This window comes from Crocuta crocuta, unplaced genomic scaffold (assembly GCF_008692635.1).
Source record: "Crocuta crocuta isolate KB4526 unplaced genomic scaffold, BGI_CrCroc_1.0 scaffold129, whole genome shotgun sequence".
NCBI classification, from domain to species: Eukaryota; Metazoa; Chordata; class Mammalia; order Carnivora; family Hyaenidae; genus Crocuta; species Crocuta crocuta.
The window spans coordinates 7,329,310-7,346,411 of record NW_027551571.1 but is presented as its reverse complement, the minus strand read 5'-3'; the positions used below and the strand labels follow the sequence as shown (position 1 = coordinate 7,346,411).

Sequence of the window (17,102 nt, the reverse complement as noted above, 5' to 3'; positions counted from 1 at the left end):
AGGGATCCGAGTCTCCTCCCTCGGGAGAAGGCGAAGAAGGCCCGGATCCGCGAGCCCCTCCTTCACCGCCCACCTTAGCTTTCCTGTGGGCAGGGCAGTTTAGGCCACGTTTCTGATTATCCTCCCCAAAGCCACACTCCTATATTTAATTCACCAGGCTAGGCTGACATTTTCCCCAAAGCCTCAGAATTCAGGGGGCCTCGCAGCATCAGCTCCGAAAAGCCCCAGGGCCTGGTGGGCTGCCATCTGGGTCCTCCCCTTCAAGAGCCGTGGGACCTGGGCAAGTCCCCTCCCTGTTCTGACCCAGAGCCTTAGTTTCTACAACCATATCGCGGCAGTCGGCCTTACTGACCATATTGCAATTTACGCTTAGCTTTTCAACAAAAGTTCACCTTCCTTCTCTATCCGAATGACCCAGCACCCGTGCTGCATCCATTCATTAAGCAGACCTGTCAGGCTCTGTTCCAAACACTGAGAAATGTTGCTCAGAACGAGAGACAGGAACTTCCATTCTCCAACAAGGAGGTGAGGCAAGGAACAAATAATGAAAAGAGAAATAATCCGGTAGCAAGAAGAGGTAGATCAGATGACCACAGGCTGTGTCACTTGAACAGAAATGCTAAACGGCAAGAAACACCGGAGTCCTATGAAGATATGGAGGCAGAGCTTTCTAGAGGGCAGAAACAGCTAGTGCAAAGGGCCCGAGGCAGCCCTCTGTGAGAGGCCGGAGTCATGGAGTAGCTAAACGGATAGGAGAGACCAAACATTTAGGATCTTGTCAGCCAACAAAGAAGTTTAGATATTCCAAGAAGGGGGTTAATCCTGTGAATTATATGATCTAATGTACATTTTTTAAAACCACTTCTCTGCTATGGAAAATGGAGCATTGGGGGCCAGAGTAGAAGCAGGCACATCACTACAGGAAACCAGAGGAGATGATGTGGCTCAGACTGATGTGAGGGGTAGTTGTGAGAAGTGGAAAGACTTCAAATGTATTCGGGAGGTAAAACTCGTGGATCGGCCGATGTACGGGTGGGGTAGTGAGTCAAGGGTGAAATCCCCGTTTGGGTCTTGAACAACCGAGGGATGAAAAACTTCTGCTTTTCACCGAGATGCAGAAGGAAAAAGCAACAGCAGGCTTGGAAGGAAATTCAGAAGTGCACTTTGGCCACTCGAAGTTTGAGATGCTTTTCAGCCATCCCAGAGGCGGCGTCGGGAAGGCATCACTGCGGAAGTCAGGCTGGCCCTAGATAGAAGAAGGGGGTCATGTGCCCCGGGAGCTTTACCCAGGTGATCTGTGTCCTTCCAGCTGGCCACCTGTGGATACATTCGTGCTGGCCTTGGGGGGGGGGGGCTCCCATCTAGGCAGCCTGCCCCCAGGAAAGCGGGTGACCGCTTCCCATTGGCATTTGGGGGGAAGGGGCTACAAAGGGAATCATCGATTACAGATGAGATCCTTCCAGAGGGACGTGCCTCAGAGACCGGAGCTGAGAGTGCGCCTGTGCGGCAGGCAGACCCCCAGGAGGAAGCGTTCAGTGCACTCCCCACCCTCCCAGGGGGCGTCTGGCCTTGGGGTCCAGAAGCAAGGCTACTTGGAAAGGCTTTCTGGAAGGGAAGTCCAACTTCAAGCCACTTAAGGGAAGACCTTGCTTAAAATAAATCTTGAATTATTAGAAATGTGGAGGCTAGAGATCTAAAAACATAAGAAAATTCAGTCCAAAGCACTGATTCTACGAACGATGACCTTGGAGCAGAATGGGGTTGGGGGGTCACCCCAAGTCACCCCAAGTGAGGTGTGGCGTTTCCCCTGCTGGCCCCACTACTTCCACAACACCTACACGGGCCAAATGCCTAAGGGGGAGTTTTTCCAGACAAGCCTCCACAAGAGAGGATTACATTTCACGGTTCACTTTCTGATCCTGCGTGTCTGGAGCCCCCCTGGGAGGGCCCTTGCTGTGCTGTCAGCTACCAGGGCTGGTGACCCAGCTGTGACTCAGCCAGGAGAGCTGAGGTGATCCCCTCGGCCAATCCCAGCACCTACTGCCTTCGGCCTAACTCGGAAGATGAGAAGGAACCACAGGGATGAGTAAACTTGCCCCAGCCTCCTGCGGTGGCTGCTGCGGTGGCGGGAAGAAGAAGAAGGGCTGAGTGATGCCAGGGCAAAGCAGCACACACACATCCTTGATTCTAAAGACTCAGTTTCACGATCAGGAAGATGGGAAGCAGATCCACCTTGAGGGTGGAAAAGCCCATCCTGTAAAACTCAAAGCACACTTGCCGACCACCGGAAAGATTCTTAAATTCTGAAACCCCCAGAGTGAAGGAGTGGCGACGCCCTGAGGGGTGTGTTCCGCGCTCGCCAGCGCCCCTCTGTGATCCAGAGAGAGCACCCAGCTCGCTCAGCTCCAGGACTCAGCAGGCTGCTGGGCTCCCTCCTAGACAGGACGGGCAGAGAGAACCAGAGGAGGAGCACAAAGTCCTCAAACGCAGTCTTTCCGAGCGCTCTGCGAGGAGACTGACCACAGCAGCCCTGTTCTAGCTGGAAACCGCCCCGTTTTCAGCCAGTGATAATAACTGGATTCTCCTGGGAATTCTGAAGTTGGCCAGAGTTGTTACCCACCCAATGGAAAGGGCTCCACACGGGGGCGGGGGGCGCGGAGGGGTGAACGCCCCTCTTCACGGGACCCCAGGAAACATTGTCACTAGGTGTACAGATGACTGGTCTCCTGACCGTGCTGAGGAGTGACGTCATTCCCAGTTCGCTCTGTGAATGCCCAGGGCAGGGAAGATACTAAAGAACAATGCATTTCCCCCCCCAGAGGGCTGCACTTTGTCTCTGGCAGGGGTGACTTGGACTCTCAGGGAGCGGATCTCCCCAGGATCCACGGCCAGCCCTAGCCTGGGGGCCCCTGACGAGGTCGGGGACGTCCTGGGCTTTCCCTTGTGGGGGCCTCAAGAATCAGGAGGGAATCATGAACCACCCAGTGCCACCTCACCCCCTTAGAGGGCAGGGGACAGAGACCAGTGGGTCCCCTGGGGGCAGGTGGGCAGGCTGATCAAAGCAAGTTTCCTGGGGGGAGAAGCAGACACTAGGCCCCGGGTCCCACAAGGAGAGGAGGAAGAGGAGGGTGGACCAGGAGAGCAGCCCCAGCCCCAACCCGGAGTGAGGGTCACAGATTAGGGCTGAGGCACCCAAGAGAGCAAAAGAAGTCCCAGGGAGATAACGGGGAGAGGCTGACAGTTGGCCACGCCAAGTTCACCCTAACCGGTCCAGGAGCCAGGGAGCATCGTCGTGCATCCTCCCTGGACAGGCGCTGAGCAGTTGAGGATGCTCAGGACCCAGGCAGAGGGGGCGCAGCGGCAAGGCAAGGAAAACCTGGGGCTTGGGGCAGAGGGAGATGGGGCTCACACGGGGGGTGGGGGGGCCTCTGGTGCCAGCCAGCTCCGCCCACACCAACTCCCTCTGCAGCAGCCACGCCCACCCTCACTGGGTCACCCACCTGGGCTTCCCTTCAATGCCCCCAGGCAGGCCCTGTGTGGAGTCCCGGGGAGGGGGGGGGCGGGGGAGGCAGGCCAGATGTGGCCTCGGTCCTCAGTGTGCGCACAGTTTGGGATAATGGTCCCGGCCAACCGCATGAGTACACGTGAAAAACTGTCACCCCGCTCAGGGCTGCCAGGAACTGAGGGGCCGTACGTCGCCACAGGGTCTGACCTGCTCGAGCCCCGAGGACGAGGCTTCAGCTGACCTTGGTGACCTGAGCGGGCCCTCGCGTGGGCCACTGTAGGCCACCCGCGTGGAGGAGCAGAACTGTGGGCGTGGGAGCCAGGTGAGCAGGACAGGCTGGCCTGCGCAGGGGTGAAGGAAGCTCCCGACTGGCTTCCCTGCGTTGGGCGAGGAGACCACAGCAAGTCCCGTGACTGCCCTGGGAGAGCTCCCAGCCTGTGTCCCCTGCGATCAAGAGGGGCTGGGACATCCCTTCCCCTCCAGCCAAATGGGGAAGATGCCTAAGGGGCCGGGCCAGGGCAAGAGAGACATGTCTGCGGGGACGAGGACCTTGTCCCCTCTTCCCGGTCCACTCGAGGCCTGCAAGACCCAGGTCTTTGTTGCTAAAAAGAAAGCCACCGGCCCCAGACGGAGCCCCTTTGCCCCAGGACGGCAAAGCAAGAGGAGTGGACATTGAAGCCAATAAATCTGGAATTTTCTGGCCAGCACCAAAGAGGTGATCTGTCAGGCAGACCCAATCCACCCCCTAAAGGAAGATGCGGTAATCCACCTACTAAGGGCTCCCTGTGTCCTTCCCCCAAGGGAGGGTGACCTTGCCTGAAATGATCCTTTCTTTTCTTTTGCTAATTTCTTGCCCGACTCCCCTTCCGTTAATTTTTTTTTTTAATGTTTTATTTATTTCTAGGAGAGAGAGAGAGACAGCGTGAGCAGGGGAGGGTCAGAGAGAGAGGGAATCACAGACTCCAAAACAGGCTCCAGGCTCTGAGCTGGCAGTCAGCACAAACTCCCTTTCCATTAAAACCACATACTTTGTGTAGCCTTGGAACTCCCCTCTCTACCTGCTGGACGGGAATGGCTGAATGAAGCCAATTAGATCTTCAAACGTACTCAGTTGAATTTGGGGTTTTTGAACTCTACAAAGTAGCCCTCCCACCCCCGGAAGTTGTGTCCTGCAGCGTCAACTCCAGATCAGTACGTCTGAGCTGATGTTTAGAGACCTCGTCCTTCCCGGCTCTTCCCCAGCCTCTGCCCGTCGCAGGATAGATCGTCACGCTGTTTGGGACGGCCTGAGCACTTGTCAGTCAGAATGGACACCAGGCCCAGCTGGATTGTGGAGGCGAGGAGGGGAAGGGAGGGGGCAGATGAGCAGCAGGTATAAAACAAGGCCACTCAGGGAACTGGGGACAATGACCAGTCATCAGTATTGCTACGTCTAGCATTGTAGCCACTGGCGAGGTCATATTAGTGTATACGAAGCGAATCTACCCTAGAAGAAAACGTATTTGGAGTTCAACTGAGAAACACGTTTGCTGTGGACTGAACATTCACCTCCCCCTCCCACAGATTTTTGTGTTGAAGCCCTAATTCCCCGTGCGATGGCATTTGGAGACGGGGAGGTAGTTGGGCTTCGGTGAAGTCCTGAAGGTAGAGCCCTTCCAGAATCCTGCAGAGAAGACACTATGTAGCCAGTTGCTGGCGAGGTCACGGCCAACCTCAGCGTAATTGCTCACCACTGGGCTTTTCGGTGCACAGAACATTGCTACCACTTAAGATAAAATCTATGATGCTAAGTGATACAATCCTCCGTCAGCTCTAAACAAACAATTAGGAAAGCAGAAAAGGACTGGATTTGCCAACAGATGATAACATCTGTCAACACGCAGAATTCAAATGCTGCTCACCTATAGTGGCCCACAATGACACCTGCTTGCTGCCTGGGGCCCAATACAACCTCTTTCATTGTTGACCTAGAACCTGGGGTTGTTTGAGGAAGGTCGCTGTCTACACTCTGACGATTTCAAGTCACCAGTCTCCCCATCCCTTGTCCATAGAATAAACAAAGTCATGCTAGCATTGGAGATTCTAACCCACAGCTGATGCTCTGAAGCAGGGTTTCCCACAAAACCTTGTCACGTGTTAGCATCACCTGGGAAACTATTAAATTTCTCAATGCCCCGGGGTGCCTGGGGGGCTCAGTCAGTTAAGTGTCTGACTCTTGATTTCAACTCGGGTCATGATCCCCAGGTCCTGGGATTGAGCCCCACACCGGGCTTGCAATTCTCTTTCCCTCTCTCGCCTCTCTCTCTCTTTCTCTCTCAAAATAAATAGGCTTGAAAGAAACTTTTTTGGGGGCGTCTGGGTGGCTTAGTCGGTTAAGCATCCGACTTTCGCTTAGGTCATGATCTCGCGGTTCGTGGGTTCGAGCCCCGTGTCGGGCTCTGTGCTGACTGCCAGCTCAGAGCCTGGAGCCTATTTCAGAGTCTGTGTCTCCCTCTCTCTCTGACCCTCCCCTGCTCACACTGTCTCTCTCTCTCTCTCTCTCTCTCTCCTAGAAATAAATAAAAATATTAAAAAAAAAAAGAAACTTTTTTCTGTAAACCCTCTTGATGCCCAGACTACAGTCCACATCCATTAACCACAGTTTCTGAGGGTAGGTCCCAGCATGCGTATACTGCAAAGCCCCCCATGAGGTTCCAGGGTCCAATCACTTGTAAGAACTCATATTCTAAGAATCTGCTTCCCTTCATCCCCTATCCTGGCCACTGCCAGGCTCCCTCAAAGCCCATCCTCCCCTCTCCTAGCCCCCCAGGCCAAGGGCCACCATATCACTTACATTTCCTCTAATTGTCCGGACAGCAGAACCCATACGAGCCAGCCCAAGCAAAGTGAGTGTGTGTGTGTGTGTGTGTGTACATGTGTGAATGCAACATGACATATTCAAAGGAGCCGCAGATCCAGGACATGGGCCCTGAACTATGGCAGCTTTCTCTCGTTCTCACTCCCTTCCCAGTGGGTTAGCTCTGCCCCCTCCCTCCCGCTTCCTCTGCTGCTCGCCCCCCACCCCAGCTTCTCGTCCCTCATTTGTCCAGTCCCCACAGCTCGTCGTGTGCCTCTCCCCTTCACACACCTGTCCCTTTCAGATCCCCTGCCCCCAACATTCTGAGAGAAAAATCCTAGCAACCCAGGTCTCCGTCTCAACCTGCAGGACACAAGTCTTAGGTCGCTGACGTCTTAGGGTTGGCCACCTTCAGGCACGTGCCCCTCCCTGGTCGGGGGCTTCCCAGTTCTGCTCGCTTCCCCTTTTCCTTCACCTGGTGGCCCTAACACGGAGCGAAACATTGTAAGACACGGAGCCATGAGCCCGGCAGTGCGCCTTCCCTCCAGGCCTTCTTCAATCTGCTATCACAGCTATCACAGGCTCACGCGAGCAAGAGGAGCGGAGCGAGGTGCGACAGAAAAGCAGAGAAGGCAGCGTCCACCTGGGAGCCGATAGGGGGCGCCCGGGGCAGTTTCCCACCTGGGCTCTGTCCGCTTCACCTCTTGCTTGCTATTTATTTGATCTAAGAGAAGGCACATCTGACCTCTCTGACCCTCAGTTTCCTTTTCTACTAAACTAGGGCCAAAAATACCTAGTTCTCGAGGCTGTTCGGGGGAATAAATGATCTAATGCACTTAGTGTAATGTCTGATACAATATACGTGGTCCGCTCTGTGAGTTTCGCAGTAATAACAATGATCATTTCTCTCATTTTTGCTTACGACGAGCACTCAGGAGCCTGCTAACAAACACAGTATCAGCTTTGGGCCTTCGGGATGGGGAAGACTTTTGTGCAGGAGTCATGTCAGGCTGACGGAGCCCACACGGGAAGGCGTGCGGGGGGTGCTGAGCTCTGAGTGTCATGTGCTGCAAATGCGGGGTCGCCCCCTCCCAGTTTGAATGTGAGAAGAAACTCGTATTCCTGTTCTCTTTTCCCCAGTGTCCAGCAAGTGCTGGGCCCAGAGGGGGACCTCCAAAGGCGTGCCGAGTGCCTGCTGAACTGATCGGCCGGGTTCAGTGAGCATAGGAAGGAATCACTCAAGAAAGCGAAAGTCAGTTTCCTGGATTAGCGCACATGTTCCTGGACTCAGAATTTAGCTGAACTACATTCTCCTTTCACCCAAAGCAGAACATTCAAATCACACGTAAAACAGCATGCACCTGCAAGGAATATCAAAGATGACAGAGCAGTATTCCCTTCCTTCAGCATCCACGGGAACACTTCCTCAGTAGCTTCCCAGCCTCTCTCGCCGGCCCTCATCCCTCCCAAGTTGTGTGAGAGGCACTGTCCAATCGCGGCTCGAATGCTCCTCTCTGGCACAAGGGTCAACTTGAATCAAGAAAGTAAATGCAGTCTTCCCTGGTGCACCAAGGGAGAATCATTTCCTTTCCTCCCTTTCCTTCGAGCACTAACTATACAGCACTTATTATCAATTCCTTCTCTGCCCCTTTGAGATGTAAGTAAATCTCCTTAAAAGGGAAATAAGGCTCTGAGCACCATGCAACTCAGAAACGTGCTGAGTCTCTCCCAGGGCTCAAGGGAGGGGGAGCGCCTGACTTTGGCAGGTGATGTGCCTCGCTGCAGGGTGCAGACCTAGCTCCGATCACAAAGGATGCCAGAAGTTTCATTCTGCCTTTGGGTAGAGGCAGCGAGCTAACAAGATGGCCGCCCCATTGCCAGGTAAGCTGGGACCAAGCTTGGGTGACAAACGGTGCTGTCAATCCTCCTGCTTGACAACCACTTGTCATTTCATGTGAGAACATCGTGCAGCGCGTTGTATTGGCCTGACTGTATACAGGGATGAGATTTCTTCCTGTCACTATACGGGGTTGAGAGTTCTTCCCGTCACTGTAATCTCTCCGCCAGCCGCCTGTGAGATGCATCCTGTTCTGGTTTGATGCTTGTTCAATAGACTTTTTCTTTCCTCTTCTCCCTTCGTGGAGAGGTTTTCTACACTAGGAGGAGATTCCGTTTTTAACAACACATCCCCCAACACCGGCCCAGGTGTCCTCAGAACACAGGCCTACGCTGACCTTCCCTTCCTGAGCCGGGACAGGAAGCTGACAGTATGGAGTAGCTAACGTTAATTCAAGAGGGTGCAGTGCCCATCTGACTGCGGTCACAGGTCTAGTTGTGATTACGATCTTCCATCCCCCATCCAGTGAATTCTCTCTCAAAGGTACTAGCTAGGAGTCCAAAGGATCCATAGATAGAAAGCACAAAGCCATGAACTTGTTGTGGTAAAAAATTAAATCTTCATTTCACTGACTTCTAACGCAAATGTAGTAGTATCTCCTTGCATTAGGAATGTCTGCAACAAACGCAGTAGTGTTAATAGTGCCTGTGACCAACACCTGGGAAATACTCACAGATATCTTCATGCCACCTCAGAGTGGTTGCAGATACTGCAAAATATTATATACACTCATTCCCACTCCAAAAGTATGGTCGCTAGTGGATCTGCTGCTCCGGGACAGGAGACCTGAGGAAGTCGGGCGTCTGAGACCCAGAGACAGGCCGCCAGCCTCCATGGAGGTTGAGTCAAAACTAAAGGGACTCCTACCCCCACCACCCGACACCGTGAGGCCAACATGAACCACGGGGCAGCAAGAACAGCCAGCGAGAGAAAAAATAACACGCCAAGGAACCTTCTCTGAAGTTCAGCGCAAAGGGAAGTTCTAACACTGAGGCTCAAGCACGTATCTCTGATAAACCTACCCCCACCCTAAAACACAGTGTTCCAACAGAACTAGGCGGGGTGGGGAGCTGAGCGTAAGCAGCGCAGCAGCGCACACCTCCACACCGGAGGCCCACCAGGAGGAGGAGTGGGTCCCTCTCTGGAGATAAAAACAAAACTTGTCTAAGTTTGTACAGTTCTGCCAAGATGCCCAGCTTTCAAGAAAAAAATAATGAGGCAAATGAAAAGGTAAGGAAAACAATAATAACACGCTCCGAAGAGACAGAAAGAGCCAGACACAGGTGCAACATAGACGTTGGAACTATCTGATGTGGAGTTTTTTTTCTAAAATGAATTAATAGGTGAAGCTCTGTAATGCATAAGGTCAACGGGATGCAGGATCAGATGAGTAATTTCACTAGAGAGATGGAAACTGTAAGAATCCAATGGAAATGCTAGAAATGAAAAAATACTGTAATGAAGATGAAGAACAGGGCATGAGAGCTTGGGTCGACATCAGGTCGAGAGAGCAGGGCAGAAGAAATATTTAAAGAAGTAATGGCCTAGANAACTGAGGGCTGATGGGGGTGGGGGCGAGGGGAAGGGGGGGATGGGCATGGAGGAGGGCACTTGTGGGGATGAGCACTGGGTGTTATATGGAAACCAACTTGACTATTAATAAACTATTAAAAAAATAAAAATAAAGCATTGTGAAATCAAGAAAAAAAAAAGAAGAAGTAATGGCCTAGAATTTTCCAGATTGGTGACAGACAGCACACCACAGATCCAAGATCCTCAAAGGACACCAAGCACGCAAGCAAGAGAAGTATCAGCACTAATACACCCATACGCACATACACACATGCATGTGCACAGGAATGTCATACTTGAACTAGTGAAAATAAAAGCAAAGAGAAAATCTCAAAGACAGCCAGAGTAAAGAAAAATTACGCAGAGGAACAAGGTAACAGTTACGGCAGACTTCTCATCGGAAACCACGCAAGAGAGCCAGAGTAAATACCGTAGACGTTGCGAGTCACCTAGTCTCCGCTGCAACTAAATTCTGCCCTTATAGCACGAAAGCAGTCATGGGCAATATATAAACAAGAGGGAATGATTTTGTCCAATAAAACCTTATTTATAACAACAGGAGGTGGGCCAGATAGAGCCCAGGTGACATTGCGTATCAGCCCTCGGTCTAACGCAAACTCGGTAGCAATGCTCGGTGTGCTGACGTGGTAGTAAAAGCACAGAGTACAGGAGGGAACACTTGAGGACATTCTGCTGCAAGATCCTTGCCCTACATACGAAGTGCTATCGTATCATTTTAAGGTGAAGTGCAATCAAAGATGAAAATTATAAGCATTTCAGAAATCGCTAAAAACAGTTAAAAGATACAGTAAATAACAAGTCAATAACAAGATAACATGGAATCACAGTCATGTTCAATGAACATAACTGAAGGCAGAAAAGGGAGGGGGGGACAAAGAAGAGAGGGCATAACAGAAAACAGCTAGTAAGATGGTGGGTTTAAATCCAGCCACCTCAAAATCACGTTATATATACCAGTTGAGGGGCACCTGGGTGACTCAGTCTGGTAAGCCTCTGACTCTTGATTTCGGCTCCGGCCATGATCTTGCAGTGGTGGGATCGCATCAGGCTCCACATTGATGGCATAGAGCCTGCTTGGGATTCTCTCTCTCTCTCTCTCTCTCTCTCTCTCTCTCTCTCTCTCCCCCCCTCCCTCCTTCTCTCCCTCCCCCACTCGAGCTCTATCTCTCTCAAAATAAATAAACATTTAAAAAGAAAAGAAAGAAATATATGTATATATATACATACCAGTTAAAAGATAAAATTGTCAAATTAGATACAACAGCACAACCTAGCTACTGTCTACAAGAAATCCAGCAAACAGGGAGGGTACATGACTATACGCATTGGTCACTACCCTCCGAACTGTTCAATGCAAAGAATACCACTCTAGGTAAATTTCAAACCTCAAACAGGATATAGGAATGAAGACAGAATGCAGACGATGACCAGCTGCATTACCAGCAGTATGTGTTTCGATTGGATACCTGAAGGCTAACAATGAAAAGAACTGGATGCCACAGTGTCCTCCAGTTGATAAATACATTCCTCACAGGGTCATGGATTAACAATTCTGAAACCGCTATATCTGGATATCAGGGTTGAAAATGTAAGTACATTGAATTGTAGATAAGAGGAGGGAGGTTTCTTGCTGTTGGAGAAAGATGCTATGGAAAAGGGAAGAAATGCTACAGTGTATCTTGTGGTCTGAATTGGAGTCCGATCTAAACTGTTAGTTGATGGATGGATGGGTGGATGGATGGATGGATGGATGGATTGATGGATGGTTGGTTGCATGGATGGATGGATGGATAGATGATAGATCGATCACTCAACATACATATATTTAAAGATGGGTTACTCTACATGCATATATTTTTATCTCTTTCCACTGAGAGGGACTAGAAACAGCGGCCCTCCTGTAGCAATAAACACATACACACACATCTTGGTTTTTAAACACTGTTCTCCCCGGGGTGCCTCAGTGGCTCAGTTGGTTAAACATCCAACTTTGGCTCAGGTCATGACCTCATGGTTTGTGAGTTCGAGCCCCACGTCAGGCTCTGTGCTAACAGCTCAGAGCCTGGAGCCTGTTTCAGATCTTGTGTCTCCCTCTCTCTCTGCCCCTTCCCCTGCTCGTACTCTGTCTCTCTCTCTCTCTCTCTCTCTCTCTCTCTCTCTGTCTCAAAAATAGATAAACATTAGGGGCACCTGGGTGGCTCAGTCAGTTAAGCATCTGACTTCGGCTCAGGTCATGATCTCATGGTTCGTGGGTTCGAGCCCCGCTCTGGGCTCTGTGCTGACAGCTCAGAGCCTGGAGCTGCTTCAGATCCTGTGTCTCCCTCTCTATCTGACCCTCCCCTGCTCACGCTGTCTCTCTCTCACTCTCTCTCTCTCTCTAAGAAATAAATAAAACATTTAAAAAAATTTTTAAAAATAGGTAAACATTTAAAAAGTTTTAAAAAATACCATTTTTCTAATCAAGGAAACTAGGGTTCATTGGAGAACTGACTCCAGGGACTGAGCAGGGGAAGTAGCAGAAGCTCCTGGAAGGTCTTGTGGGGCCACAAAGTAAGGAAGTTGTGAAAGAAAGAAAGAAAGAAAGAAGGAAAGAAGGAAAGAAGGAAAGAAGGAAAGAAAGAAAGAAAGAAAGAAAGAAAGAAAGAAAGAAAGAAAGAAAGAAAGAAAGAAAGAAGGAAGGAAAGAAAGGAAGGAAGGAAGGAAGGAAGGAAGGAAGGAAGGAGAAAGAAAGAAAGAAAGAAAGAAAGAAAGAAAGAAAGAAAGAAAGAAAGAAAGAAAGAAAGAAAGAAAGAAAGAAAGAAAGAAAAAGAAAAGGAAAGAAAAAGAAAAAGAAAAAGAAAAAAAATGGGCAAGTGTGTAAGAAAAAGAAAAAAGATGGGCAAGTGTGTGAGAAGAGTACAGGAACCGACCTGAAAGACCCCGCCCACCATGACTGAAGTTGGACTTTGTTCCACAAAATAACATTATTAGATTACAACCCAAATAACTCAAAAAAGTTTACGAACTATAAGTAATAACCGAATAAAGACGTGAATGATAAAGTAACTTCTTTTAACTTCCTGAAAGAAGAATTCCAGTTAATAAGTTCAGAAACACGGAGGAGTGGGAAAATCACCATTATGAAACCACAGGACTAAGTGCCATGGGCAGGACACCCCAGTGGAAGCTAAGGTTGGTGTGTAAAGGCCAAAGTGGGGAGAGAATGTCACCAAGGTTTCAAAACACTTAGTAATCACATAGGGAGGTCGGAGTGCAAAGTCCCAGCCTGCACCGCGTCAACCAGGCCGTGGAGGTGAACATCTCGGCGATGCGCGTGACACCACGCACCCCCCACCCGGTGAGACGCGCTGGGGTGGCACATAAGCTCTGTTACCTTTTTCTCAATAACATGCCAGCTTCGATATGATCATGGAAAAACATTAGACAAATCCAAATCGAGGGACCTTCTGACAAAGCAACTGATGCAAACCCTTCGAAAGAGTTTGAGCTTGGGAAAGAACGGGGCCGGAGGATTTGTCACAGACTGCTGGAGATCGAGGGGATGCGATGCCTCAGTGCCACTGAGGGGCCTAGATTCGATCCTGGAACAGGAAAGGCAATTGGTAGAAAAACTGGCGAAATCTGAATAAATTCTGCAGCTTTGTTTTTAAAAAATGGATCGCCAGTTCGACATTGCCATGTGTTTTTAATATAAAATGATTAGTCAAGACCCAAAGGCCCAAGGAGTCTGGAAGAAAGAGTTAGGGAAACTTGGGGAGAACTCTCCGAAAATACATTTCGTGTCAGATGCCGGCACATACATCTGAATGGCATTTCCTCTGCATTTCCCATGTTAATAAGATAAAATATTAGAAAAATCATTTTTATATATTAGAATTTTATAATATGGTCATGGTTTATTATTCTTAAAAAGACTCCGTGAGGGACTGCCTGGGTGGCTCAGTCAGTTAAGCATCCGACTTTGGCTCAGGTCATGATCTCGTGGTCCCTGAGTTCAAGCCCCACGTCAGGCTCTGTGCTGACAGCTCAGAGCCTGGGACCTGCTTCGGATTCTGTGCCTCCCTCTCTCTCTGCCCCTCCACCACTTGCACTGTGTCTCTCTCTCCCTCTCTCTCTCTCAAAAATAAATAAACATTAAAAAAAAGAATTAAGTTAGTCTTTGCCCAAATTTTTTCACAAATTCCGTTCTGACTTTCAGTGAGTGGGCTTCCCCCATAGTAAACTGGGCCAGAGTTCAAGAACATGTAGAATGTGACCTCAGCCTGCTTCGGATTCTGTGTCTCCCTCTCTCTGCCCCTCCCCTGCTCGATCTCTGTCTCTCTCTCTCTCAAAAAGAAATAAACATTTTTAAAAAATTGTTTTTTTAAAAGGACTCCAGGAGAAGGCATTTACAGACTTGTATAGAAGACCAGAGAAAACCAACTAGCAGAAGGTAGAGTCAAAATGCCAGGGTTTTTTTTTTTTGCTATAGGCTTTAGTGTCCCTGAATGTCAGCCCCTGGTTCCATTCGCCAGTGTGTTCTGTGCCTGAAAGGCCAGCATGGGGGAGATTTTGACACACAAGACAGAGAAGCAATTCAAAGCTTACTGTGCTCACCCCTCCCTCCCTGCCATTTACCGTAGCTGCTGGAAAAAAGCCTTCTCTTTTGTAGGACATACTGGCAGGATCTCATTCACCGTCGTTAACCTCGCATGAAGGTCCCTGCTCATGGGAGCTTTGGCCTGCTGGTCGACCTTCCTAGTTCTCCAGGTGCCTAGTTCTCAGCTGGCTTGGCCTCCACTTACTGGCCTCCGTTAGAATAGGCATGGCTGGTTCCTCACTGGTCTTGCCCTTCTCTCTCCTCCTTCCTCATCTTGCCCCTGAACTCTCCTCCCTCCTATTTTCTCTTCTTCTTCATCATCCTTTCATTTTCAAGGGCTCTAGGAAAAGCCCATTGTTGGGTGGCCCCATTGTGATGACGCCACTAGAGCTATGACGTCAGTGCTTGGTGGTGGCCGGAGGAGGAGAGGGATAAGACAGGTGAATGAAGACTAAGTAAGGCTGCTGCATAGGGCAGGCTTGAGCCCAGTACTGGATTCAGAGCAGAGCCTGGTCCACAGTGGGGTGGATAGGAAGCTGGGAGCACAACATAACCAAACTTTTTGAATCAGATTTTGCAGATTTCTGAATTCACAACAGACTAACTGGAGGGGACTTTCAGGAAAGCAGTCCTCCAACAAACAGGATATTCTGAAGGAGGAAAGGAACTAACCCCCTTTCTTACCAAGCATGGAAAAATTTGGAGTTATCTACTACATCTATTAAGAGATTTCTGTAATGGATGTTGTTGCGGGGGTGGGGGGGGTGGAGGGAATCAATTCCCAAGAAGTTTAAGGCTATATATGAACTCTAAGTCATATGAAGCCTAAGTCACAGGGGGAAATGATAAATAATTGCAAAATACAATTGTTGAATTATTGTCCAATCAACTAAAGATAGTTTTAAACTGGTGGCAAAAATATAAGGTTATTCTACAGTCAGAATGGAATCCTTTAAAATAAGACAGTTACTTCCACACAAGCATCAAAAGTCTTTGCGCAGATGTGACCCTCGGAGCCCAGAGTTTTAAGGTTAGAAGTGGGGTTCTCTGGGGTGCCTGGATGGCTCAGTCGATGAAGCGTGTGATTTCAGCTCAGGTCACAATCTCGCGGTTCACGGGTTCAAGACCCGCCACAGGCTCTGTGCTGACAGCTCAGAGTCTGGAGCCTGCTTTGGGTTCTGTCTCCCTCTCTCTGCCCGCACCCCCCACTCGCACTCTGTCTCTCTCTCTCTCTAAATAAATACACATAATTTTTTTAAAAAAATTTTAAAGGAGTGGGGTTCTCTGCTCTTCCTACCAAATGTTACACATCAGTGTAGACGGTGAAATTTGAAAATACCCATTCATGAACCACTGGCCACCTCATTCTTTGGGAAAAATCCAGAGCGGGAACTGGCCCTCTTAGTCTTCCAGACATATGAAACCTACCCCTCCCTTCCCCTGTCTTCTTTGGATGGTGCTTTTGAATCTCAATGGAAAAGGCACATTTGAAGGATGAGTTCTTACCAAGAAGAGAACTGTTTTCTTTCGTCTCCAGCATTTGGTGCCTTGGATAACTTTCTGGTTACTGCAGAATCTTCTAATGTCCAAAAAAAAAATGTTCTAATGTCAAAGAGGCTGGATGGCAGGTTCTAGTGACTGCCTGGGATTTATGCTTTGTTGACTTGTCCTTATGCAATGCGGCACCTTTTACTAAACCGCGCACACTCGGCACGTTCAGCTGTCCTGGACAAGAGAATGCAGTGGAAAACGGCAGCACCGAAAATATTTACAAATCCTTTCAACTTAAATATTAGTTTTTCTTTTGTTTTTCATCATTATATTTTATTTTACTAGCCTTTTCTATCGCTTCTCCGGATCTTGTCAACTCTTCCTTATGAAAATTTGCGGGCTAAAAAATATTCACCCGCTCCTTAAGTTGTGATTCTCGTCTTCAACAGCGTACCCCGGGGTGCAGTGTTCTCCGGAGAGCAGAAGGGGGGTGTTACCAAAGCCAGCACGTTCAGTGGGCCGCACAATTCCAGCTCGTGTAACCACCTGCCAGCCTCGGGAGAAAAAGATCACGTAGCTTTGCGTTTTCCCAACCCCGTGACGCTGGGCTGCACAGATACGTCTGTTGGCATGAAACAAGGAAAATAATTTTTTCTAGTCTTCTCTGCAAGATCAGACCACACACGCAAAGCCGCGTCCAGGGCTGGCCATCTGACCTGACGACCATAAGGATGGCATCATGTCTGGTTGGAAGAGAACCATCCAGTGTGGAAGGGAGGGGCCAGACCGCTCTCCGAGTGTGATAACCGGAGCTTGTGAGCTGCAGAAAAGCCCAGTGTGGACATGGAGAAATGGAAGCCTCGGATCAAGGGCCGACACACAAGAACAGGATTATGTTTGTAGATTCCAATCTGTGATGGCAGTAAAAAGGACCTAGCGAGAGAAGTCAGACCCGGGCAGACAGTCTGCACTGTGTCTGGAGCCCAGGGGTTCCCAGCCAGACCCCTCATTGGAAAGGGGCCGTGGAAGGTTTTCCAAACATGAGGCAGCAAACGGAATTGGAATTCTGCCTGCTGCTCCCAGCCCTCACTCAGTGAGTGAGCTCTCTGCTTCTTCCTGTCTTCCCGGGAGGGACCGCAAAACCATTGAGAGAATTCTAGGTTAGCAACAAACACAAAAACACTAATTCAAAGGGATACAC

At 49.6% G+C, this 17,102-nt stretch overlaps 1 protein-coding gene across 4 annotated transcripts in view; it reads right to left on the bottom strand.

The window, feature by feature from the left end:
• LPIN1 (lipin 1) overlaps positions 1-14,727 on the bottom strand; it is an 80,059-nt gene extending 65,332 nt beyond the window's left edge. For all 4 annotated transcript variants that reach the window (XR_013331802.1, XM_077750926.1, XM_077750928.1 and 1 more), the window contains exon 1: positions 14,449-14,727. Coding sequence is in view for 3 of the 4 variants with exons in the window: in XM_077750926.1 (XP_077607052.1) it covers positions 14,449-14,487 (39 nt within the window). In the remaining variant the exon portion in view is untranslated. The remainder of the gene's footprint in view (positions 1-14,448) is intronic.
• Between the last annotated feature and the right edge of the window lie 2,375 nt (positions 14,728-17,102).